Source organism: Passer domesticus, chromosome 3 (assembly GCF_036417665.1).
Source record: "Passer domesticus isolate bPasDom1 chromosome 3, bPasDom1.hap1, whole genome shotgun sequence".
NCBI lineage: Eukaryota > Metazoa > Chordata > Aves > Passeriformes > Passeridae > Passer > Passer domesticus.
This window is the reverse complement of record NC_087476.1, coordinates 57573622-57597876: the sequence shown is the minus strand read 5'-3', so window position 1 is coordinate 57597876 and position 24255 is coordinate 57573622. Positions and strand designations below refer to the sequence as shown.

At 41.4% G+C, this 24255-nt stretch overlaps 1 protein-coding gene and 2 long non-coding RNA genes across 6 annotated transcripts; 2 read left to right on the top strand and 1 right to left on the bottom strand.

Annotated features, from left to right (window-relative positions):
- Positions 1–939: 939 nt before the first annotated feature.
- On the bottom strand, positions 940–19737 carry GINM1 (glycosylated integral membrane protein 1). Of its 2 annotated transcripts, XM_064413284.1 has the most exons (9): positions 16788–16858; positions 14912–15119; positions 10995–11054; positions 10722–10818; positions 7867–8018; positions 5474–5630; positions 4569–4699; positions 3700–3863; positions 940–1882 (listed from the first exon to the last, which is right to left on the bottom strand). In XM_064413284.1, exons 1-9 carry the CDS (start codon positions 16841–16843, stop codon positions 1774–1776), a joined length of 1134 nt encoding a protein of 377 aa, XP_064269354.1. In that variant the 5' UTR covers positions 16844–16858; the 3' UTR covers positions 940–1773. The 2 variants fall into 2 exon arrangements, with proteins under 2 accessions (XP_064269354.1, XP_064269355.1); XM_064413285.1 differs by lacking the exons at positions 14912–15119; positions 16788–16858 and adding an exon at positions 19543–19737.
- Positions 4365–5330, top strand: LOC135296665 (uncharacterized). Its single transcript, XR_010358688.1, has 3 exons — positions 4365–4621; positions 4801–4949; positions 5147–5330. It is a non-coding gene; the product is annotated as an uncharacterized LOC135296665 (long non-coding RNA).
- Positions 19738–19775: 38 nt separating the features above from the next.
- Positions 19776–22068, top strand: LOC135296666 (uncharacterized). 3 transcript variants are annotated; one of them, XR_010358690.1, is made up of 3 exons: positions 19776–20328; positions 21664–21785; positions 21986–22068. It is a non-coding gene; the product is annotated as an uncharacterized LOC135296666 (long non-coding RNA). The 3 variants fall into 3 exon arrangements; XR_010358689.1 differs by having other exon boundaries at positions 19776–20912; XR_010358691.1 differs by lacking the exon at positions 19776–20328 and adding an exon at positions 20923–21113.
- The last annotated feature ends 2187 nt before the right edge of the window (positions 22069–24255 follow it).

Genomic DNA, 24255 nt, shown 5'->3' with positions numbered 1-24255 from the left:
TTTCCAAGCAGTACCAACACTTTCAGGCTTAACCATGCATTTGTTGCAGCTGTTTAGAGCAGCTAATCTCCTTGTGGCTGTTGCAGGTGCTTGGTTTCCAGTTTCATAAGGAGGGATGCAAAGAACACATGCAGACAGCTGCCAGGTTTCCATCTGCAGCATAATTCCTACTGTGTTTGTGCACTAAGGGAGAACTATTGTTTCTTGTCCATCCTATTATTTTTTCCCCAGAAGAAGCTAACTTCCGCCTTGTGCGTCACTTCTTATTGGACTATGCAAATGGAGGGGCCAGGCAATACCCATGCACAGACAAGTTTGTCTACTCTACTGTTTGACTACTTGCTCTTCTCTGTGCAGTCACCACTCCTGTGCTAATCCTAGCAGTTTCCTGTTCAGCCACGGGTGGCACTCCCTCTGCCACCCCCAAGGTACTAGAACAAAAAAAAGGGAAGTTTGAGCAGTGTCCCTGTTACCTTGAGCTGGTGTGGTGTGTACCACACTGCACTGCTGGGTGGTGAAGTTTGGTTTGGTTTTTTTACAAGGCCAAGTCGGTGTTAGAAATGTTCCTTTTATCACTGCAGTGCTGTCAGCTCAGTGAGACAATGAGCGCTGTTCCTGTCACAGACCAGCATCTGAGTAGCTTGGATCTCATTAAACACATGGTGTTTCCTTAGAGCAGGAGGGAGAATCCCAGCCTTTCTCGCTCACTCTAACAAGTCCAGCTGAACACAGGTAATTCTGATGACTCAGAAGATAACTGTGCTCAGTCTAGTGTCAGACCTGGTTACAGTTTTGAGGGTTTTTTCCTATTCATTCTTTTGACAAGTAATTTTTCTAAGCAAGAACAATGAAAAGCTAAGAAACAGACTGTGCCCTGACTCTGAAATGTCTGGCAAACTGCTGTTTTACGTAAATATAAATGCACACGTGAACACAGTCTAATAAACAATTTAAATGTTTATTTGAAAAATGTTAACAGTACAAACTGGCATGAGCAGACTGGGCCTACTCAGCAATAGTAAGCCAGTATTTCTGTAGAATTTAATGGAATTGTCATTTTTCTTTTGGGACTTCATAGAGTACTGCTGTCACAGATACAAAAAGCAAGCTGGTTACAACTGCCAACAGTTTTTATGAGTGGAAGGGCCATAAAAATGTAAAGTGCTTGAAATATAAATCTTCCGTTCAAATTTTTGTTTTGCATATATAAAATGTCAGATCTTTTGAGTAACGCAAATGTTTGGTAGCGGTATCTTCCTTGCAAGACACACTCAACCTATGAGATCTGGAACCAGGTGGGATAGCTTTGCTTAGGTTTGCAGGCACAGCTGATGTTTGCAAGATTTCCTCATATTTTTTAAAAGAATGCTATCTCCAGACTTAAGGACACCCTGAATTTTATCATCTTATTAGTCAGGACAGCTGACTTGGTTTATGGGCATGAAGGCAGCCAGCACCCTGTCTGAGGTGTGGAAAAGTGACTTCACAGAAGTTAAAACCAATGGTAGCCCTCAGGGTGGAAAGCTGCTCTGTTTTGAAACCTCTGAAAAGGCAGCTGTTCTGCTTTGAAGCTTCTGAAAAGGCTGCTTGTTTATGGAGAGGCACAAGGAAGTCAGCTTTGGGCCTCGGCCTGAGTGGCCTTTTATCAATTAATCAACTGACTTAGTTTTCTTAGTAGGAAAAAAAACCAAGGTATTCAGATCAGGTGCCAAATATCAGATCAACTAAAAGTGTGTGTTTTAAAAAAACAGTAACTCCAAAGTAAATACAGCATTAAGTACATGCTTTCTCATCTAAATTATTTTTCCTGTCTGAAAGGTCTGAAGGCAGGCTGATGGTAGTCACAGGTACAAAGCTGACTTGATCCAGGAGAAGGATGCCTCTGAAATGTAAAGGTTACCTGGCATTAGAAAACAATACACAAAACCATTCTGTCTTCTGAAAATTGAACTTTTTCTTAAACTCCCCAAACTTAGTTTAAATCAATGCATCAACCAAGTATTACCCTCATAATATGTCTTATATGAAGCTGCAATGAAAAATGCTTCCAAAATGTAGTGGCTGTGGTTTCTGAGGGCTCCCTTTGCCCAGTTTCTACATCTGAAATGTCAGCAGTGTAGGCTCTAGCTGCTCAGTTTCATAGTAGCCTAAAACTGTTTGCTGTCAGGACCTACAGCTGATTCTCCAGGACTCAGCAACAGCCTCCAGTTTTATCAGTGTAATGTAGGATGGCACTGAAGACTTGGGATGAGGTCCCAACTCACATCTGCAACTGTCATGCACCAGATGAGATGTTCTGCTCATTCTTACTGGTTTACAATCCTGAGTTAAACCTTTACCATTTTTTAGAGGACCACTTTACACAGGTAGCAAGAAAATAACTGTGTGGTTTAGGGGTTGTTTTTTTTTGAGGGTTTAGTTTGTTGTTTTTTAATGGAGGGGGTGGTTCAATTTCTTTATACACTAACAAGGCATGAGCAATCCCCATGTTCCTCAACTGGAAGAGAAATTACTGCAAGCTGGTTCCCCTGCTCCATACTGACCTCTGCTATGGACAGGTGATCATCCACTTTGCGGAACAGTTTGTTGGGATTAGAATTTACTTCCCTGTTCCACTTAGTTCAGTTTCATACATGGCAGTGTTAAGCTACTTACTGCCAGTGGTAATCTGCTTACTGCTGGGGAAAGTACAAAGTGTTTCTCCACTGTTTCTGCTCTAACCAGGGGAGCCCTCCCATCTGACAGCACGCTGTGTGAAATGCCAGGGGAAGCACTGCCTCTTTTGTCACTGCAGTTTCCAACCTTCCTGATCTCCCAACCCTCCATTTTCCTGGTTTATCAGAAGGACCAAGAACACCTGTCCCCCTGAGTGGATACATAAATGAACATCATGCAGGGCCATTCAGAGGCACAGCTGATCAGCTGCATTAGAAGACATCAGCTGTGCTTGGGGCTGATGAAGCATGCTGCACTGTCAGTCACTTCCCAAAGAACATGAAGTTCCAAGGGACAGCTCTTCCAGAGCTGACTGAGGTTGCTTTAAAGTGCAGGTGCTTACCCATTCCAGCACTAAATCTACACTGATTTATCACCTGCAGTTACTAATTCATCTTACTGCCCCTTGCTCTGAGAACTTGCTTTCCCCAAAAATGTTAGTGTTGCTGGTAACACAGCGAGTGCATGCAGCCCTTGCAGGCAATCAGCTTTATCTGGGGCCTCTTGCCACCTATGCCAGCAGCAGTCACTATGGCTTGGAAGCTGCCTACAGAGGTAGGTCCCCCCCTTGGAGAATTCCATGTAAATTTGCGAAGCCAAATTTGAGGCCTTTCAGAACTACTGTAAAACTCTAACACAGGAGGAGTATGAAAAGAATGGGAGATGTTGGAATTCTTTAGACCTAGTTTCTACCCTCCTTTCTTGGAATTATGGTAATAGCATCTCACAATGTAGTCCTTAGAAGACTTGATAAAAATTTGGCAGTATGACAGCGCAGCTAAAGACATTTCCAATGAAATACTTTCCCATGTCTCTCTGAAATGCCTATGTGTCAGAAGTGCACTTGGAATGGAAAGTTACCAGTAGCTTTCTCATTGAATTCTTGCTACAACTATCCTCCAGAATGAGCCTGCTTCTTGGAAGATTCTTTTAGTCAGTATTTTGCCTTCATCAAAGCAAAAAAGAATTACAAAAATTACTTACTTATTTTCACAGGAAGGGAGAATCAGCTTTAAGACTTTGATAATAAGAGCTGCTCCAACAACTCCAACAACAACAACTTCCATGAAACTAAACAAGATAGGTAGAGATTGAAACCAGAATCTGCACAACCCTTTTCTCAAGTCTTCCACCCACTGGCACATCACCTACAAAACAGGTAAAAATACAAAGATTGCAAAACAAAGCAACTGCTGGTTTTGGTTTTTTGGTTTTTTTTTTAGCTACTAGTAAATCACATTAGATGGTGATAATTTTACTTAAACATATGTAAAAGCATGATGGAATTGACTGGTGGCTCAGCTATCTATTGTTCAAAATCTGAAACAGGTGAACGTTTAGTTCTCTGTTTATTAAAGGCCCTTTTGGAAAATAAAGGACACTTGGACAGAGCAGACAGTGGGTTGTTACTGTGTTGTGGCCACAGAGGAGGCCATGAAACCCATCCTTGCCTAAGCTGAACTTTGTTACTGTGTTTCCTACAGAAGGTGAGACCAGTGGTCCATTTCTCAGAGGGGTAAGCACTTGGGCAGAGACAGGAGAAAATGGTGGAATTTAAAGCTAAGCAATATTTGAAATTGTCATAAATGCTCAGCTTGGTATAATGTAAATGTCACAACTGACTATTGTGAAGTATCTGTGTGGACAGAACATGGCAAGATTTAGAAGCCCAATGGATTCCTACTGGACTTGTCACTGCTAAACAGTCATTTAGGAGGGGGCATTTTTTGGTTTATTTGGGGTTTATCTGCAAAAATCTACTAGTCTTAGTGGTTGTCTGTCTTAAAATAATTGTATTTATATACTAATAATTATACTAATAATGAAAACAAGCAAACAAACAGTAAAAGCACCTTGTAAGAAGATGGAGGTTCTGTCCTAAGAGGGGTCTCTGGTAACTTGCCAGGTAATGTCTCTTCATCCACTGTAGTTTCTACTTGCTGGATGAGGTACTGACTGGTAGTCTGCAGTGGATCTTGAATATCTGAAGAAGAAGAGCTAGATTTAGGGCAAAGTTTGCTTTTTGTTCAACTCACTCTGAAGGAAAATAAAGACATAATAAAAACAATAAATGTTTCTCTGCAGAGGCTACAGTTATCACACATTTACAGCAAGAACACAGAAGGCTTTTTTTTGACTTGAGCGGTGAACTCCATAAGAAGCAGAAACAGTGTTACAGTGCAGCCTTTAGCTATGCTCTTAACTGTAAATTTCAGCTGTCATCAGATTAAAAGGTAATGGACTAGATAAAAATACTCTACTCCAATTAAATCCTTGACAGTTTTTGATTAAACAAAACTGAAATAAAATTAAGGCATCGAGTAACTTCTATTGCTTTTAAGTTATTCAAGTTGAATAACAGAAAACTGTTCTGTGGTTTGGAATTGACCCAGACAAGTATTTCCTCTACAGTTTTCTGTTTCGTTCTCAGGAAAAAGGGGGAGCTGTAGAGAAACTTCCATTGCAGATATGAGAGAGAAATTTACTCCTGTCAGATGTCTGGATTGCAGACTGCCAAGTATCAAGTACTTCAAAGGAGAACAGATTTGAAAATAAAATAAACAAATAAAATACCTAATATGAAGAGCTGAATTTAGGTGTTTAAAAAAAATAAAAACCCAGCCATATAAAAGAAAACCTGTCCCTGTTAATGAAGAAACTCTTTCACTATGTAGAACAAGGGATAAATGATGCTCTCTTAGCCTGTAAAGCAATAGATTGAATATGGATGAAATGCTACTGAACAGCTGAGAGATACCTTTTCCTGAGAGGTTGGGCAGTGTAAATAACACGTCGTTGTCCCTTGGCAAGGAGTACAGCATGCTCTCTTTCAAAGGGACGGTGTAGTTGGAATGTCTAAGTACTCTCAGGTCCTTTACTAAAATATCTATTTCTGTTACTTCTTCCTGCTGAACCTACAAAAGATGCAAACATGATATTACTGAATTTAAAGCAAGACTGAAGCAGCCTGGCAGAGGACACCAGTACATCCCAGAAAACTCCAGGCCACTATGATGTACACATAGAGGTGTTTTAACATGAACTGGTATTCTTTGTTTTCACATATCACACTTCTGTAGACCATACCACATCAGAAAATATGCTGAACAGACTGGGTCTCACTCCCTGCAAAAGCACACGGTTGTCAATCCATGGGCTTTTAGCCAAGTCTTATATGGTACATCACTATACTCTTGCAGGGAGGCATTTTAGGGCATGGAAAACTCATATATGTAGTGAAAGCACTTGCTTTCGAAGTTCTTGCTAAGGTAAGACTGACATTTCTGCTTTTGCAGGAACATTGTTTGTTTTCAACAACTGAAAGCCAAGTGTCACAGCATTTGACAGTGTCCTGTTTGAAATCCTTGTCTCCAACCAAGAGACATGCACTTGACAGATGGACCAGGCACTGGATATGGCATTGGCTGGGTGCTTGCACTCTAGGCATTTGCTGCCAATGGCTCAATATCCAAATGAAGATCAGTGACAAGTGGTGTCCTCAGGGATGAGTATTTGCACTGCTCCTGTTTAACAACTCTGCTGGCACCATGGACAGTGAGACTGAGTGCACCCTCAGCAAGTTTGCTGATGACACCGTGTGGTCAACCTGCTGAAGGGAAGAGATGCCACCCAGAAGGAGCTGAACAGGCTTGAGGGGTGAACCCCTCACGAAATTCAGCAAGGCCAAGTGCAAGGTGCTGTGCAAGTGCTGTGCAAGGTGCTTAGAACTGTCCCAGCCTGGGCTGGGACAGTTCCAAGGACAGGCTGGGCAGTGAATGGATAAAAAGCAGCCTTAGAGAAAAGGACTTGGGAGTGTTGGCGGATGAAAAGCTCAACATGACCTAGGAATGTGCACTCACATTCCAGAAAGCAAACTCTGTTCTGGGGCTGCAGCAAAAGCAGAGTGGCCAGAAGGTTGAGGGAGGTGATTCTGCTCCTCTGCTGTGCTTATGTGAGACTGCTTTTGACTTAAAGGAACAATCAAGGAAACAGCATTAGCTTTCCTTGACTGGCTGTTTTTACTAGGTCCCTATGAAAATCTGAAATGCATTGTGGTGTCTACTTTGAGGCCTGAAATACAATGCCACTGTTGTGCAACAATTGAAACCACAATTCTTAGGCTATTATCAGTGGGATAAAGACCTCACTGGAAAAGCTACAGACCTCTCAGTGGGGCTTTTCACTAACAGACTAAGATTCTGACATGATACAGATCCCTGTAAAAACTACTACATGCTGACCATGCAATTAATCAAGGCATTATGAACATTATCCTTAAAAAAAAAAAAAGGCAGCAGAACAAAAGCCAGCTTCCAAAAAGCCTGGCCACATGTAAGATGCAGACGTGCAGAAACACAGAAATAAGCCAGTTTCTGGCTTCAACAGCTGGATCTTTTCTACAGAACCTCTTTAGTTAGTATATCAACTACACCATACACAGGTGATTTTGAGAACTCAGTTCTGCACATTTCAACCTCAGCAATAGTTGCAACCCCTCACATTGACTGCTATTTGTGCAAATACAGTTAGAATCTGTTCTGAACAAGCACCTCCACCCCTAACTGTATTTGTGCAAATACAGTTAGGGGTGGAGATGCTTGTTCATCTCAAAATCCATGCTCATTATCAAGATTCAAATTAACTTACATGCAAAATCTTCTAAGACTAAGCTCTCAGGTGTAGTGGGCTTTCACAGTAAGCCCACTTGCCGTAAGAGTTTCCTGCTGCAAGCTGTTCCCCATGCTACCTGCTTGGAACCTTTTGTTAGCTTGGCATAACCAATGGGGAAAACCTCAAGAAGCAGAATGAGCCCATGCCCCTTTGTTCATTTTGTGTATTGTTGTACTAATCAGCTCTTGCTTGTGAGTCTGGCTTTGCTTGCACAAGTTCACTTATTCAAAGTGCATGTGATATAGTTAATGATAATTATTAAAATATGAAAAGAAGCATTAAAACTTGAAGTTTCCCCTTGAGACACCCCCAGTATTATGCTGCTGACTTTGCTGCTATCTCCCTCAGTACTGTGTTAGTTAACACTAATTATATCGTTTGTGTTCTAATCACCAGCCAGATACACGTAAACCTTGTAAGCCACTTGCCTCTCCTAAATTAAAAACAAGCAGAATATCGTAGCAGGGCTTTTTTTTTTACCTGTTTTCCATCAATTTCTGTCACTTCTTCCTGAATGACAATCAGCTGCAAATCAGAAGTGGATGACAAAGGCCACTCGTGAACCATGATTCGAACACTGACGGTTCCCAGCTGCTGCTGATCCGCTAAGTTATCCAAGCTTCTGTTCTCCACTGTTAACACACAATGGCATGATTTTCAAGGAGAAACCACCTCAACCAGAAAGCAGTACCCAGCCATAGAGAAAACAGGTGCAACTCTGAGACAGATGCCTTTGCACATGCAGCACCTGAATGGAGAAGTCAGAGTACCACTAGCATCAAGCCAGAGATGCCAGAACAGCAGTACAGAACATCTTAACACTTCCAGCAACTGCTTTTACAACCAGCAGTAATCTGGGCAACAGCTAGAACAGGTGCCATGATTTTTTTACCAGTATATCACCAAATCAGACCCAGAGCAGGTCTCATAACACAGCAGAGCTGTACAGTCCCCTGACTCAGGGAGCCTGCAAACAATGTCACATCTCTGCCTTTGAGGTTTACATTTAAGCACTCTGAGCAGAGCTCTTTGGCTTGGTTATTGCTGCATTCTTATTTCAGTTGTCCAAAGGAGTTCATAAGAGTAATGTCACAGCCAGGCCAGCCACCTGTGTAAACATCTTGGTTTGCACAACATTTCCCTTCATCTGAATACAGAAACAAATATGGTCTTTTCCAGGCACACTGCATCTCCTGCTCAAGATGAGTGCCAGTTCCCTCCTACATATTTTTCTGTCCCCCTCTCTGTTTTCATATGTGACTGGTGACACCTCAACCTCTCTTCCTACCCAAAAGCTTTCAGCTATTTCAACAACTTAATATTCTACAAGTACACATGGAACTGCCTTTCTACCCTGGCTGTTTGTGCATAGTCTTGGTATCCTTCTCCCAGCTACCACACCTCTGCTTCAGGTGAGGGCATGCTAGAACTGAAGTCTGGAGAAGCACAAGAGCAGAGGTGAGGGATCTCTCCAGCATGCAGAAACTATGAGACACGAACTGAGACCAAACCATCCCTGCTGCTAAGCCACTGGTGCTGTGTGTGTGTCACTTGCAGCTCTGAGCCTGTCAGGTAATGTGGGATAAGGCTCAACCTGGGTCTCTCAGTCACACAGCAACTACTCAGTGTGTCCACTACTTTTATGCTGTGATCCCTGTCCTCATAAATCCATTTTTCTTATTTAAAATATAGAAAAATGCTTTCTGGCATAATTTAGTACTGTCTTCCATTGCCAAAATAAGTGGCAGAAGGAAAGTTGCCTACAGGTGAGAGCCAGGCACTGACCTGGTTGCTGAATGTTTTCTGACTTGGAGCAGCAAGCGTGCACTAAAGGCCCAAAGCCTGTAACATGCCAAGCACTGAAGCTCCCTGTGTTCCCAGCTTTTACCCTGTGTCAGGATGCTCAACCACCACTACATTCACAGGAGTGACACACACACTTCCAAAACTGACATTTGGGGGAACTTCAAGTGGGGATGTAGGTGCCAAGAATGATCTGACAATGATGTCAGAGTGGTCTCCAGTATTCAAAAGCATGATTACTAAGGGCAAGTTTTGTTTTTATATACACTCAGGAGTATTTCCCACTCTATTAATAACTCTTGATATTTCTGTAGCATTTTACAAACACTACCTGAATCTGTTGTCAATAATTTAGTAAGTAAATAGTATAAACATTATATTACAGTTAAGAGAGAGGTACTGTGCTGGGGACTCAGACCCAAACATGGAGATAAAGAGTTTCAGGTTTCTAGCTCCCAGGTCAAATCAGTATTTTCCTCACTGTTTCAGATTCAAAACTAGTCACAGCAAGTGCTACAACTATGATTTGGAAAATTAATAGGAACTACAGAAGAGTGCTCAGGAGCTCTCAGAATTAGACAATAAAATGTATTTTTCTGGAGTGAGTTATTTTGCAAGTAAATGACGTTTTGCCATGGTTTTGTACCAGAAAAAGAGAATTTGATTACTGCTCTCCCTCTCCACAAAAGAAATACTGTCAAACTAATAACTGATCATGCTTGGAAAAGAAGGGCTCGAGCAACAAGGTCACAGTTCAGAGAAGCAATTTGAAGAAGTGTTAGTATTCTGTGCCTGATGAGGATGACTTCAGATATCAACCTAGAGATTGACTGCATCTTATGCAACAGAAAATTGTTCTCAATTCAACAGAAGCTTAAATAAAATAAGCCTAATGGTCCTTGTTTAATTAATTATATAGTATGCTCTGTGGATCTCCAAAAAACCACACAGTACTTTCTGTTTTTTCACAAAAATATGTAGCACTGAATCAGTGGAAAAACAGCAGGTTCAAGACAATTTGAAGTCATTAACTACTGCAGTCATTAAAGTGCAGTATTTGTGCTATAATATCCTATCCAGCAGAAACTTGTTTGTCCAATAGATACAGAAGTGATATCATTAAAAGATCTTCCTAACAACAATTCATACTTTTGTTATTGAATCTCCTTCTGGATATATGCCAGCTAACCTAGGGACACAGCCATTAGCAGGGTGGAGTTGCATCCTTCTGTTTACATTGTCTAGCTTGTGGTGCAAAACATGCTTTTGAAAAGATGGGCAGAGTCTGGATTTCAGATTAGACCATTTACACATAAGCCTGTTAATGTGACTTGATATGAAGGCAGCAAGATTTTTTTGATCTGTTTTAAAACCAAAATTGTCCTACCTTGGGAAATGTTTTATTTTCACAACGGCCTGGTTTACAAAACACAGAACACACAGTCATTGTAAGCTTTGGTTACTAGACAACAGGGAAGCCAAACACCCCAGGGGAGGGAGAAAAATAAAAAATAAAAAAAGAAAATACTCACATATTACTGTTTGGCATGTTATGTGGGCAACCCCGGTTTTCATAGGAAAGTCATTTAGATACACCTGTCCATTAACATAGGTGATGTTAAAAAGAACCTGAAAGAAAGACAGCCAGAATAAGTGCCTGTTTCCTGCCCCTGTGCTGCAATCCTGCTCTCAGAGGAACACACTCCATACTGACTGATGTCAGAATAAAGGACATACTTGCAGCTGCTGCAGACTTTGTTTTGTTGCATATTAATGCACTGAATAAACAGAAAAACCGGACAAACCTGTACTTTATGGAGTTCTCCACTGGTGTTCAGCATCATAACACCAACTCTAATTGCTTCCTGGAAAAAAAACAGAGGAGATGTAAGTTTGAGAAAACACATGAGCCACTGCAGGCAACTTTCTTGTACTGTCCTGGCAGAATGACTTCTTACTAACCCCAGAGCTCATTCCCAGGCTTTCTATCCAGCAGACAGAAAGGAAAGGAATGTGCTTTCTTGTTCCATGTAAGGATTAACCTGTTTTTTTCACACCTCTTTTTAGTAAAGAGGATTGGTGAGAAAGAATGACATCTGCATCCCTCTATGTATAGTTTGTGTTTTTTTGTAATAAAGATAAAATAATAATAATAATCACTTGTTTCACACAGATATAATGGAAATCTCTCATATTAGCTGAAAAATAATAGACCACAAAAGGTAAAAATCAGATTCTCTGTAAATGTTTTCTAAGCACTCCAGTTATTCTTCAAAGTGAAGTTAGTCTATACTAAAGAATACTCAGTTTTGTTAGAGGAAATTCTGTTTCTTTGGTTATGATTCCCAAATTATGCCATACGGGACACCTCAAACTCACAGAAAATGGGGATTTGATTCTTTTTTCCAAACCCTAATTTCTGTAATTTATTGAATCACTCATTCTGTCCTCTCATTTCTCCCTTGTAATTCCAGGTACTGCTTTGCGAATGAGACCTTAAGTCTCCCAGCTCTGTCCCTGAAAAAAAAACTACATACAAAAATCAAATCTTGCTTGCACATAGCTAAAAGTAATGACTGCCACACTGCCTTCCTCAGACACCTCTTCAACAATAATGTTAAGCTCCCTATTTGGCCTGTGGGAGCCTTAAATCATTATAATTTCATTTCATTAACACCTGGACATGGCATTTAGTACTATGGTCTAGTTAGCTGGTGGTGGTCAAAGGCTGGACTTGATCATAGAGGTCTTTTCTAACTGAAATGATTCTAACTTAAATGATTCTGTAGATCCATTTTCCTCTGGAAAATATCTCCATACCTTCAGCATCTTCTTTAGCTCTGTAGTTGAGTCACTGTTTCACAACCAACAATTTAAAAGTGAGTCATGTCTCAATAAAAAATTGAACATGCTCAGCATTTAAAACAAATTAAAAATGTAAATACACAAAAAGACTTTCATTTAGTATTTTTACACAACACCAGATTTTCAGCCAGAAAATATGTGAAATATATAATAAAGCCTGGTTCAGGAACAGAAACCTCTGAAGCGTGACAAGAATGTCAAAAAATCATTGAAACAAGGGGTGTTACTGAGCATACTCAAGTAGCCAGAACTGTCAAAAACTGAAAAACAACCTTCAAGTCTGATTCAGCTGGAATCTGGCATCATGAAAAGAATGTTTTCAAACCCAGCACAGATAACCTTTTGGTTCAAAGTGACTTGGAAATACTTCAGACCCATTTGGCATATCAGTAGGAAAACTCTCTGGCCGAGAGACCAAAGTGAAATCTTGTCCTCAATGCCCCTTATATGAAGCAGGTTTTTATATTGACTTTTCTTCAAAACTTAAATTCTGACTGTTCAAAGGAAATTAAAATTGCCAGATTAGTCAGAGAAGTGAACTCTGTAACTGAAGATACAAACTGGATTAACAGTATAAACATAGGATATATTCTATCCTGTCTTCCTGTAATTTCCTCAAACCACTCATTTCCTTCTCATATTTTAAGAATTGTGTATATTAATAATAAAATAAAAATCCACCAAACTTTTAGATCTTATAGCTCTTAGCATTCAGAGCTGTAAGTCTTTTACACTCTTGAACTGTTTAACAGATTACCAAAACTTTGTTCCCAAGATTTTCTGTTTTCTGGGAATTCAAAGGGCACAAAACACGGATTTTCCAGGAAGTCTTAACAGTCCTTCATTATTTAAGCCACGAATTACATCTGAGGTTTTTTTACAGAGAAAGTATTTCACAATCATTTTTCAACATCTACAAAGAGACTCACTGAGATTACAAGAAAAAGGAAATGACTGATGAAAAATAGGAAAATCCCCTCCTTTTTTTTGTTTAATCAAATGCTTTATTTGAAAGTGAAGGGCATGAAGGAAGCTAGATATGCTCAACAATTGACTGTTAAATGTACAAAGTCAGCTATACATACAATGATTAATTTCCTTCAAAACAGCTGTCAGCTCTGTTGGCACAGTATCCACAAGCACTGTTATGAATTCTGGAACATACTTAGAACTTGCACTTGAGGAACATGTTACATGTTTAAGAAATGAAATATTTCAGTGGATCACTTCTGTGCTGTCAAAGGTTCAAAAATCAGATCGTAAGGGGCAGACAAATAAGACAGTTTAACCACTTGCTGCCTCTGCCACTGAAGGAGAGAGTGCAGATCTCTCCTGCACATACATCATCCTTCTCTCTCATCCCAAGTCAGTGAGGTAATTTAGCTCATTAAATTGGTACTAAAACTTTCCCTTTTTTTGTCAGACCGTTTTTCTGTCAGTTGAACAAGCAAGGAAGAGCTGGACAAGCACAAGAGATCCAAGAACAGAGCTGGGAAGACTGAGCTGGGCTCCTTGTTCTGATGCACACAGATTGTCAGACTGCCTCTGCTGCGTGATCTGTCTGTCCTTGCAGCATCTCCTTGGGAGACATCTGTCCTCACCACCAGCTCAGGTGATGGTGATGCATCTCATAATGGTACAGATTCATAAAGCTCCTCAGTAACTCAGAGCAATGATCAGTATTCCCTACAGCAGCTGCATTGTGACCCTTGCAATTTTGAGTTCACACACAACAGAGAACTCATGCTGTTGCTATTCCTGGGACTAGTCTGTTCACATCCAGATCCAACAAATTCTACTGAGATCTTCCCATATTCTGTACATGCTTTCTACTCAGTTGTCATCTGCTCTTGTTTTGCAATTTATGAACAGGTTGTTCATTACTCTTTTTATCTTCCCACAGAAAATAGCAGTGTTCCAGCTCAGTCTTAACCCTTCCTAGAAGGTGGGTTTCACACTGCTGTCTCCTGCAGTACCACACTCAAAACTCAATGGGTCCTGCTGTGGCCAATCTTCCTGACCCTGCACATACCCCATTACAAAATCTACAGGATGGCAAAGGCAACAAGATGCATGCCAACTGAAATGAAAAGCTGGCTAGGAGTGCTGGGGAAAGGAAGCAGCAGCTCACCATCCCAGGAGGAGAGCAGAGCACCATCCCAGCCAAGCCACTTTCACCCACAGCAGGGAAGAAGTGATGCATGGCACTGCCCCTGTTATCACAGGCCTGATTGGTACCCCTTCAGTATCTGCACATTGATAAGTGCTTCAGGATTAAATGCCTGGTCTGACAAGCCACGCTTGCTAGAAAGTGCTCCAGTGATAATTCAAATCCCCATCTTTCCAGTCCTAGGGCTGAAGACACACACTTACAGAACTTCCTTTAATTACAACAGAGGAATTTTTTTTTTTATGTTACCATAATAAAATTCACAACCTTAGCGTGGAAGGGAAGAAAGTGTTTTATAGTGCTTTGTAGACATGTCTTGTGGTTATGTACTTCAGTACTAAGACAGGTAAATAACCCCACATCCCTTATTTTGTGAAAGCATAGTAAGCCAATCCTGCAGTAACAAAGCCACTGAGAGCAGAACACAGGAACTCTGCAGTAGTCCATACTGTTGCACTGTCAATTTCTGGAGAAGCCTCAACTGTGAGTGTAAAACCTGGTTGTATAACTTACAATACACTTTTCAGTTTTGACAGTATGATGTAAGTTTCAGACAGGCCTGTAATTTCAAAGGTTCTGAATTCACTGGGATATTTGAGAAAGCAGTGCTTTGACAGAGACAGAACAAAAAGACAGCCCCAAGAAGCAATTCAAGTCCCTAAGAAATGGAGTGTGTTTTCAGCTTACCACTGACCCCGTTCCATACTCCACAGCTCCTTGTCCCCTCCTGTGCTGGTAAATGCCTTCACACAAAACTCCAATCTGCACTAAAAATGGCCCTATCATTCTTAATGCTCTTACAGGATGTAAATGTCTCTCCTGAGTTTTCCTATCATTTCTCATCTCTGTTTTAGTACTCCAGCAGTGATATTTACAGTGGTAACGGCCACAGCATCTGAAAGAGGACAGGAAATGTAAGACATTCTGTTCTAGGACAGCTAGGCAGCAGCTCTAACAGTGATGGCGTAGGTTACAGTGAACTAGTGAATTTCTGTGAGCTTGGATCAGCAGAGGTAAGCAGGTAGTGATCATCTGCTATTCCTTTCCTCTTCCACTGTGTGCTACAACAGAATCCAGGACTGCTAACTGGGGCAGTATAATCACAGCAGCAGCAGAAGAACAAAAAGGGGAAAAGATGTCAGCAAAGAATATAAAGCACCTGGCATAAGTTAAAAGGGAATATTCATTAATTCTCAAAGACTAACACTGCACAAATCTACAGAGAACATTTCACCTAATTTTTTTTTAAAAACGCCACAAAAGAAAAAGCTGATGGGTCCAATCACGCAGGAACTTCAAACAGGTCTGATTATTTGATTAAAGAAGCATGGAAAAACTTTACACACAGGCAGTGAATACCTGATGGGGTGCACTGTCTAGTTTCTCCCCGTACAGGGTAACTGTTCAGTCCCACACAGCTGCATCAGTCACACAAACCCCACCAAGATTCTCTGCTAGCAGCCGGCCCACTTGAAGCACAGCTGTTCTCCACTGAGGCTCTCCAAACAAGGCTCTTTCTGCTGCAAGGCCCGTGGGAAGCCAAGTGGGCAGCCCTAGGAACAGATGGCACAATGCCTCACAAGATGATGGCCAGCTGTACAGAGACTTGAGAGGCAGACAATCCCCTCACGGCCATTGCACAGGCACTGCTGATATCCTGTTTGCAACTGAAAAATGTCAGGTTGCCAAACAGGTGAAAAATAGACAAAACCAATAAACTGCTTCTAAATTTGAGAAGAGATTATGGGAAGTGTCTGAATAGACAAACAAAACTACCACACAAGCTCATACCACTTGAGTCCTGGCAGTCACATGGACAACTGGCTCCAAACAGTGTAACTGTATATTGCAATCCAGGGCTCCATGATCCATGCTTCACATAATTCTCTCGTAAAAATCAAAACAGATTCTAGAGTCTTACTGCAATCAGGCATAACTGAATTGAGAAGCAACCATGGGAAAAGCTGGACATGACAGAATATCACAAGTTTGCAGGACGATAATTTGTCCCTCACATTTCAGAAAATTTTTGTACAAAATTTTCTCCACTAAGATTTGGCATTATTAAACTGCATTATAGTATTTAGGGTAAGATAACTACATCTAGTATTTTCTTAACTAGCTAAAGCTGAACTCCTTCTTAATATAATAATCTGACATGATGCTTTTGCTTTAGTTTGCTTTTCTGAACAAGCACACTTACTTTCATTCCTTCCTTGTTTTACAATGACTCTTATTATAACATGGTTTGGCTTTCCCTTTCCCCTGTGTGTGTTACTAGAATTAATTGCTTTTGTACCCTCTCTATTAAACCAACTCATACTATGATATTTTATCATGAGTTTTAAAGGTGAATACTCAGTCTCACATCACAGAGACACAATTGCATCATACTGCTTTCATTTAACCAAATATACATAGGAAGATGATGTCAGCTCTTTTAGGCCTAAAATTCACATGTGCCTGGCTACTAATAGAGAAACTGGCATAAAGCAATAGAAGAAACATTCCAGCACATTGCTATTAACAAGTTTCTCCTTTGATTAAAATACATTGTACTCACTGCATCAAATGGTTGACATAGTGAAAATTATTTCCTGCTGTTGTGAAATGACCCATCCACAGAGAAGTTTCTTGCAGGCAACAAATAATATAAAAACTTTTTTTTTTTCCCAGGCAACTGAACTAAACTAAAAAGAAAAAAAAATCTGGTAGGCAAGCATGTTATTTAGAAAGAACTCCGTTAGCCTAAATTATCAAGAGGTAAACAGAATAAGCAAATAACATGGTGTTAGCACTGCTTTCAGCCAGTTCCTATCAGCACATTAAAAAAATACTCTAAAGCACAAAACCTTATTTCTGACCTTGCACCAGAAACGTTACTTTAACGTGAAAGCCAGTTGTCTTATTGCATCATTCCCTTTAAATTTTTTAAAGAAAAAAAGCACAAAACAACAACAACAACAAACCCCCAATTTTGTCTAAAATCAATCAATTTTTAGTCCAGTTTTGCATATTCAAATTTTATGAGGCGAAATAGAAACCAGAACAGACATGCTAATGTTAAAAAAAGTCCAGATTTCAAAACAGCTTTTTAAAGAAATTACAAGTATTGCACAACAGTTGAGGCGTTCACATTCCGAAAGAGCTGAACAAAAGCATTTCAGCCTCACAAAACAGCTATTCCAGTGTCTCAAGGTTTTTCTTCAGTCCTTCCACTATGGTTTCTGTAAGACCACTGGCATCAGCACGTAAACTTTGACACCAGCTTTAAACCCCACATGGAAGAGTTAACCAAATGCGAAGCTGTTAGTAGCGTGGGCTCACAGAGTTGTAAAGCACAGTTGTGGTGTCCAGCCAAAGCAAAGCTGACCATGTTCATGCTGCCTAATCCCAGCCAGTCTGCAGTGCCAAGCCATCCTGAGGAAACACCACAGTTATTCTGACACTGCAGCCCACTGTCAGTGAGCTCATAGCTTCTGAAGGCAACCTGACAGCATGGCATTCCCACTCTTCCTATTCCCACTGCCTAGGCACTTCTGTTCCTAACAGGCCACCAAAAAACAGCTCCATGTCAAAAAAGATTGAACCTTCCACTCAAAACTTTCTCAAGAGACACTGTTCCTTTTGCATCAAAACTGGTCCTGTATGTACAAAACTAAATAGTGCAGGAGAAAACACAGGTTTTTATTTTGCTAAGTTTAACATTTAAAAAGAAAAAACCACGGAAGTAAAGATTTGTGTGTCCCTTTTTGACTCTTAGAAGAAATTTTCTACATATACTTAGGCCACCAGACCCATATAAAACTAAGAGCGCAGACACTTCCCAACTAGCAAACCATGAGCTCACAAGACCACCTGAGCACAAATGGACAAACTCAGCCCCACTACCAGCACAGCTGTGCCCATGAGACAGTACGGTTCCTAAGTCAAGCCCTACTCACACCCCAAAACACACCTGCTCTATCTCTGGCCCCAAGCTGCTTTATGTGGCACTGCCCCAGCACCCCTGTGCCCACTTTCATATCCTCACAGCAGATATCAAAGCTCACACTTTCATATCCTATGACAGCAGACACAAATGTGCCTCCGTGTCCTTTAAAATTGCCAGCAGTGACAAAGAACTTTAATGCTACCAAGCTGCAGTTTCAGTATGGAAGTGTGACAGCTCCTGGGTAGAAGGCCAGCAAGAGCATAAGTCTGTGTTACATTGTCACCTGATAAGGCTTTTGGCAAATTCAAGCCAGCACTCCCTTTCTCAGAGGGATAAGCAAAGTACCCAAGGACTGAGCCCCCTCTGCTCTCTTTAGGGCACTTCAGGCATTCAGGCACTTTTGTAGGTGTCTGAACATCTAGATGCCCATTTTGAAATCAGAGCTAAGGAGCTCTCTCTTCAAAAGTTCATAAAGAGAAGCAGCAACCAGGAAGTAAGGCCAGGAATGAATCCTGCTTCACAGCACAGGATGTGCCAGCGCACAGCCTCTGCCAGGCTTTCTTGGAAATGCTTTAGTCAAATTACACTAATAAATAAGTAACTCTGGAGAGAAAAAACACATAATAAATGTGGTCAGGTAACAGTAACTTCACATTGGCTAGACAAGTTGACTACAAACCCCTCCAACTCATCCCTCTTGGGTTCACAATTATAACAATTTTAGACGATGTATCTGATCATGATTGAAGCCCGGGCAGAATTATCCAGTTCTTCTGTAATTCTAGAGGTCATAACTTACCTGGTGCTGTGGCAAATCTTTTTATTGCCACTGAAAAGTTCCCCTAAGTAGTACCCAAAATATTCCTTCCACTCTTTTAAAAAGCCATCAAATTTAAAACTTACGTCACCAAGATACAGCATAGATATTGGAATAGAAAAGCAGACAACACAATGCCCTGTATTTATAGATATACACCAATACATCAAAACCCTTTTCTTGGTTCGAATCACAAGTAGGCTAGGCTCAAGTGGGGACCTAATGCAGCGCACACTTCTACGGCACGGAACCATGGAGATGTAGGCAGACAAGCCAGCAAACACAACATAAACACCTCTACATTGCACAGAAGTGACTACCTTCCCCCTCAGACCTGTCACACAGGGCGCATCGAATCCTACAGGGACGAACCAGCAAAGGGAGAGGGGGAACCCTGTCTGCCCGCGGCAGGGTCCGGCTCCCCCTGTGAGGGAGCGGGACACGGGCAGGGGCCGGGGCAGCAACAGGGAGAGGGACAGGATCAGGGGCAGGAACAGGGGCAGGGAAAGTGGCAGGGACAGGGGCAGGGAAAGTGGCAGGGGCAGGGCAGGGCTGTCCCGGCGGTACCTGTCCCAGCGGCGCGGCCGGGCCCAGCAGAGCGGCGGCCAGAGGCGGCAGCAGCAGCGGCAGCAGCAGCAGATCCCGACGTCCCAGCGCCGCCTCCATCTTGCGACCCGGGAATTAAAAGCAAGTGAAACATCAACAGGCGGGGCCGGGAGGAAGCGGGGGAGGCGGCGGGAGGGGGCCGGCCCTGCCCCGGCCCTGCCTCCGTCCCTGTCTCTGCCCCTGTCAGGGTTCCTGTCCCTGTCCCTGTCGGGAGATGCCGAGTTCGGCGTTGCGGAATAAGGCGCGAGCAGGGAGCTGCGCCTGCAGGAGCCCGTCACGCTTAGCAGGCGAATGCAGCCTTTGAAAGCACTGAGGGAGGTGCCCGTATAGATGGTGTAAGGATTGCAGCTGTCTGTGAGGTGTTCCCGTGAGGCGCCCGCTGTTGTCACCGGCTCTGCGCGGAGAGGGTCGTAGGGCCGGAGCAGCACCGGGCTGAGCCCTCAGCACCACGCTGCGGGAGAGGGCTCTGGAAAGCAAAAGCAGGCAGAAAATACTCCAGGAGGGAGCAGAGAGCTTCCTTTCCATTTCATTGGAAAGGAAGAAAGCACGAGATGAAGTTCTCAAGAAATACAGGTCATCATCGTAAAGAAGAGGAAGCAGAGGGAAACTTAGTAGTGGCAGTCAAAACCATGGAGGTCTCAGGCAAGGACGACGAAAAGCTGAACCACCAAGTTCTCAGTGGATTTGAAGATAACAAGTGTTTTATTTGCAACAAGAAGGATTGCCATTACCTATTAGCAAAAAATGGTAAACGTGGCAAATATTTGAACACCTTGCCTATGGAGGTTTTATTACTGCCATAAATTAGCTGTCCTGTTGAAGCAATCTTTAGCCTGATTTTATATTGCTCTATGACTCCCTATTGGTTGATAATGAACATGAATCATAAACCCCACAGAAACTTCTTATTTTGTATGCAGTTCACATTCATGAGACACTGATACAAACATCTGGCACAAGGAACAAGGCATTGGAAAATGAGGCCTAAGAGAGTCGTATATTGTGAAGTATGTTTCACACACTTCCATGAAACCCTCAAATATGTAATCCCTAAACACATTTATCATCAGCAGTTCCTACTGTTTTAGAGATTGCAAAAGACAGAGCTGACTAATTGCCTTTGTAATATCCACAGATATCAGTAACAGAAGAAGGGATAAAAACTGACATCTTCATTTCCACCACCTCTCTTCACTATCACCTAGTTTACCTAATTTCTCATATACTCATCCTCTAGATTTTTTTTTTTAATCTGTTGTGTTTGGTAAATGTAAAAGCAATAGGTAAAGGGTGTGTTCACTGTGCAGCCTCAAAAGGCAGAGAACTATGAGGTAAGTGAGCTCCCCAGCACGACAATTTGCTGCCTCTCCTGACGGCTGCAGGAGCATGTTCAGGGATATGAGGGCTGTCAGAATGCAGCTCTTGTCAGTACTTGCAGTCATTTGCATGTGCTGGTGGGAGGAAGTTTAAATTACCGAAATTCCTAACTATGAGTTGCATTCTCTAGAACTCAGAGTGGGAGTTGCCTTCCGGTAGGAGAATAGTACAGTGTTTTTTGTAATAGATTCATTACTTAAAATGTTTACAAAATGTACCAGAGGCATAATAATTAATGTTATCCAGGTACGTTAAAATGGAGGGAGGCAAAGATCTGCAGAATGTATAGACTCGGAAAAATTCAGGCTGGGTTCTGAGCCAACCTTGTGGAGTTTAGCGTCTCACTGAAATGGAATAGCAGATGAATGCCTTTTCATTTTTTACTATCTCTGCTTGCAAGTTGCCTGGTAAACTACCTATCAAGTAGTGCTTCCCTTCTGTTTCTGTTTCCATTGTTCTTTCCTTTTTCTTTTAATCTTTTCAACCCTCTTTTCTTCAATCCTCTCTCTTACTCTTTTTTTTTTTTATATTCTCCTGGAACTTAATTAAAACTTCAAAAATTATGGACTAATAGTACTTTCAAGTATTTCTGTTTTCTTCAAATTTCAAAGCTTTCATTAGTTTCACAGTGTAACAGATGTCATAACAGTTTTATTTAATGTAAATGGTAAAATTCCTTGCAATAAGTAAATAACTTATGATCAGTTTTACAGGTGAACTGTCTTTGGGTGAAGGAGGAGCTACTCAGTGCTAGGAAAAGCTGGGAGCATAACAGAGCTTTCCCTTTGGGCTCAGCTGCAAGGCTCTTAGGCTCCTCCAGTCTGCCAGTGAGTGTGTCCTGCCATTTGAAACTATTATTAGCATATATAACATTTTAAAGTATTTGATATTGAGACTGGCTGCTGCTTGAGCTGCTGTGTGCCAGAAGTGGTATATTTAATTGGGTTTTTATTTAAGCTGGAAGTGATGTCTTTGACCTTCCTAAGTAATTGTGAAAAGCCATTTTTTCTTTGAACCTTCATTGCAGGCATGGATTATTAGGAGACAGAAGCCAGTGTAAAGAAGAAGGAAATTAGGATTTAGTTTCTTTTATGAATAAAAAGAGTGATAAAAGCCTGCTCTTAGTAGTGTGTTTTCTTACTGAAGTGCAAAGTAAGAGTAATTAGAGTAGCAAGTAAATAGTTAAATTTCAGGCAGCACAGGCTTACATGAACTGATGTACCATTTACATCCCTCCTAAAGTTTCAGAATAATAAATGTAATGTGTGCTATAGTGCTTTCTTTTGTCAATAACTGCTGTATGGATGGCTTAAAACCAGCCTTGAATCAATTCTGGGTTGACATACAGTCTGGGAATAAGCTTACAAGAACAATACAACACTGCCAACCACTCGATGATGGCACAAACAGCTTTGACAATTAGCACAATGTGGAGGCAGAACACAATGCCCTGCAGTGCAGATCTTGGCCCCAGGACCAGCCCACTGTGTCTCCAGGACCATCCTGCACTGAAAAATAAATTCCCTGGCTGTTTATAAAGGTGCTATTAGATAGCACTGCTACTTAAAGAGAAGATCCTGCTCTCACCAACCTAGACACACCTCTGCACTACCAATTCCTGCTCCCTCTTTTCCCCCTTAGCTGGTTCCATTTTACTGCACAGTGAGTCAATTCAGGTCACTAATCTGGCAGAAAACAAATTCAGCAATAAAAAAAGAGAAATAGTTTTGCTGCAGATTAGACTTGGACAAACTCATTATGTGAGGAGTACCAGAGCGTGATCTGGAAAGAAGTGAAGACAGTGGCCTGAAGCAGAAGTTCTGTATCCTGGGGAGCAGGATCCCTTCTTTTGAAGTCAACAAGCCTGCTTCAGCTGTAACACATAAGCCCAAGAACACACTACATGTGTACATGTACATGTACTACACTACATGTAGTGCATGTGCATTACAGGGAGGGAATAAATTCTGTTTGCTTGTCTGTCCTTTCAGAGGTACTCACAGTACTACAGGTCATGTTGTGACCATGTACTCACAGTAAATATTGGGACTGTTAATAATTTTGAAACCCTCTAATTCATATCTGTGAGGTAGACTGGGTAAAATAAGCACACAGTCTCTTGCTGTGCACCACACTCAAAAGCTGAGTGATCCACATCAAAATGTGCTCTCTCCCATAGGAGGTAGCTCCTGGGGTGGTGTGGGTGTGTGTCTTCCATTTTCCACATCCCCTCCAGGACAGGCTCCCTGGCAGCCTACTCACAGCACATCCACAAAATCGGATTCATTACCTGGTGTGCAACAAGCCAATAATTACACACTCAAAGGGGGTGCCCCACTTTAATTGATAAAAGGTATGTCCTGCCTTGGAGATGGAGATCAACTCTGAAAAGGGTGTGTCCTATTAAAAACATTATAGTATTGTATAGTATACATATAATCTGTTTTACTTGAAAGGTTGCCAGTGTAGGATTAGACAGTTTCATAAAAAGCAGTTATTCATTGTATTCTAGTGCATATGATCCTGAATGGAGAGGGGGCCCATCCATATCACCATCACCACCATCTCATTCCACAGGAGTACAAATCCTCTTGGAGGCAATGGGATAAAATCCTTTCCTTCTCTATGAATCAGTCTAGTGGCAGTGTCCTGCACTGTAGATGTGACACTGAAGCTAATTTCTTTTCAGCTTCTGAGATTGGAATTTTTTTTTGGTGTTCTTGTGGAATGCATCTGAACATTTCCATGCATATCTGTGTAGAGAAGGTGCATATTTGGAAAGGAAATTTAACATGAACATAGCTGTCAGCAGCTAAATTTAATTTTTTTGTATTTTGCAAACCAACTGTTATGATACAGAGCACAGTAAGCAATTAAAGCTCATTCTCTGTAAACAGGACTAATATTTTGTTTCTGACTTCATATGATTATCGTGAAGCTACATAAATGAAAAGAATATTGGGTTCCTAAGTGCAGACTTTTGTTAAGTGTATACTTAATTTTCTGTGACAATCAGCCCAAAATTATAATAATCAAGTAGAATAATTGTCTTGCAAAAAGCATATGAAATGTGAAACTGAGGTGGTTTGGATGCTGTTAGAAAAAAAAATGGGGGACATGAGTAGTTTGGGAATTAAGGTAAAGTTCTTTGCATGGGAATTGATTGTTTCTCCTTGTTCTGACCTCATCACTCCTGCTGCACCTGAAATCTGTTCAGAGTCACAGAGCAGCCAGTTGCTGCTCACCTCGCTGTGACCTGTGCAGTCAAAAGCTGCCTTTTTGGTGCAACAGAAAACA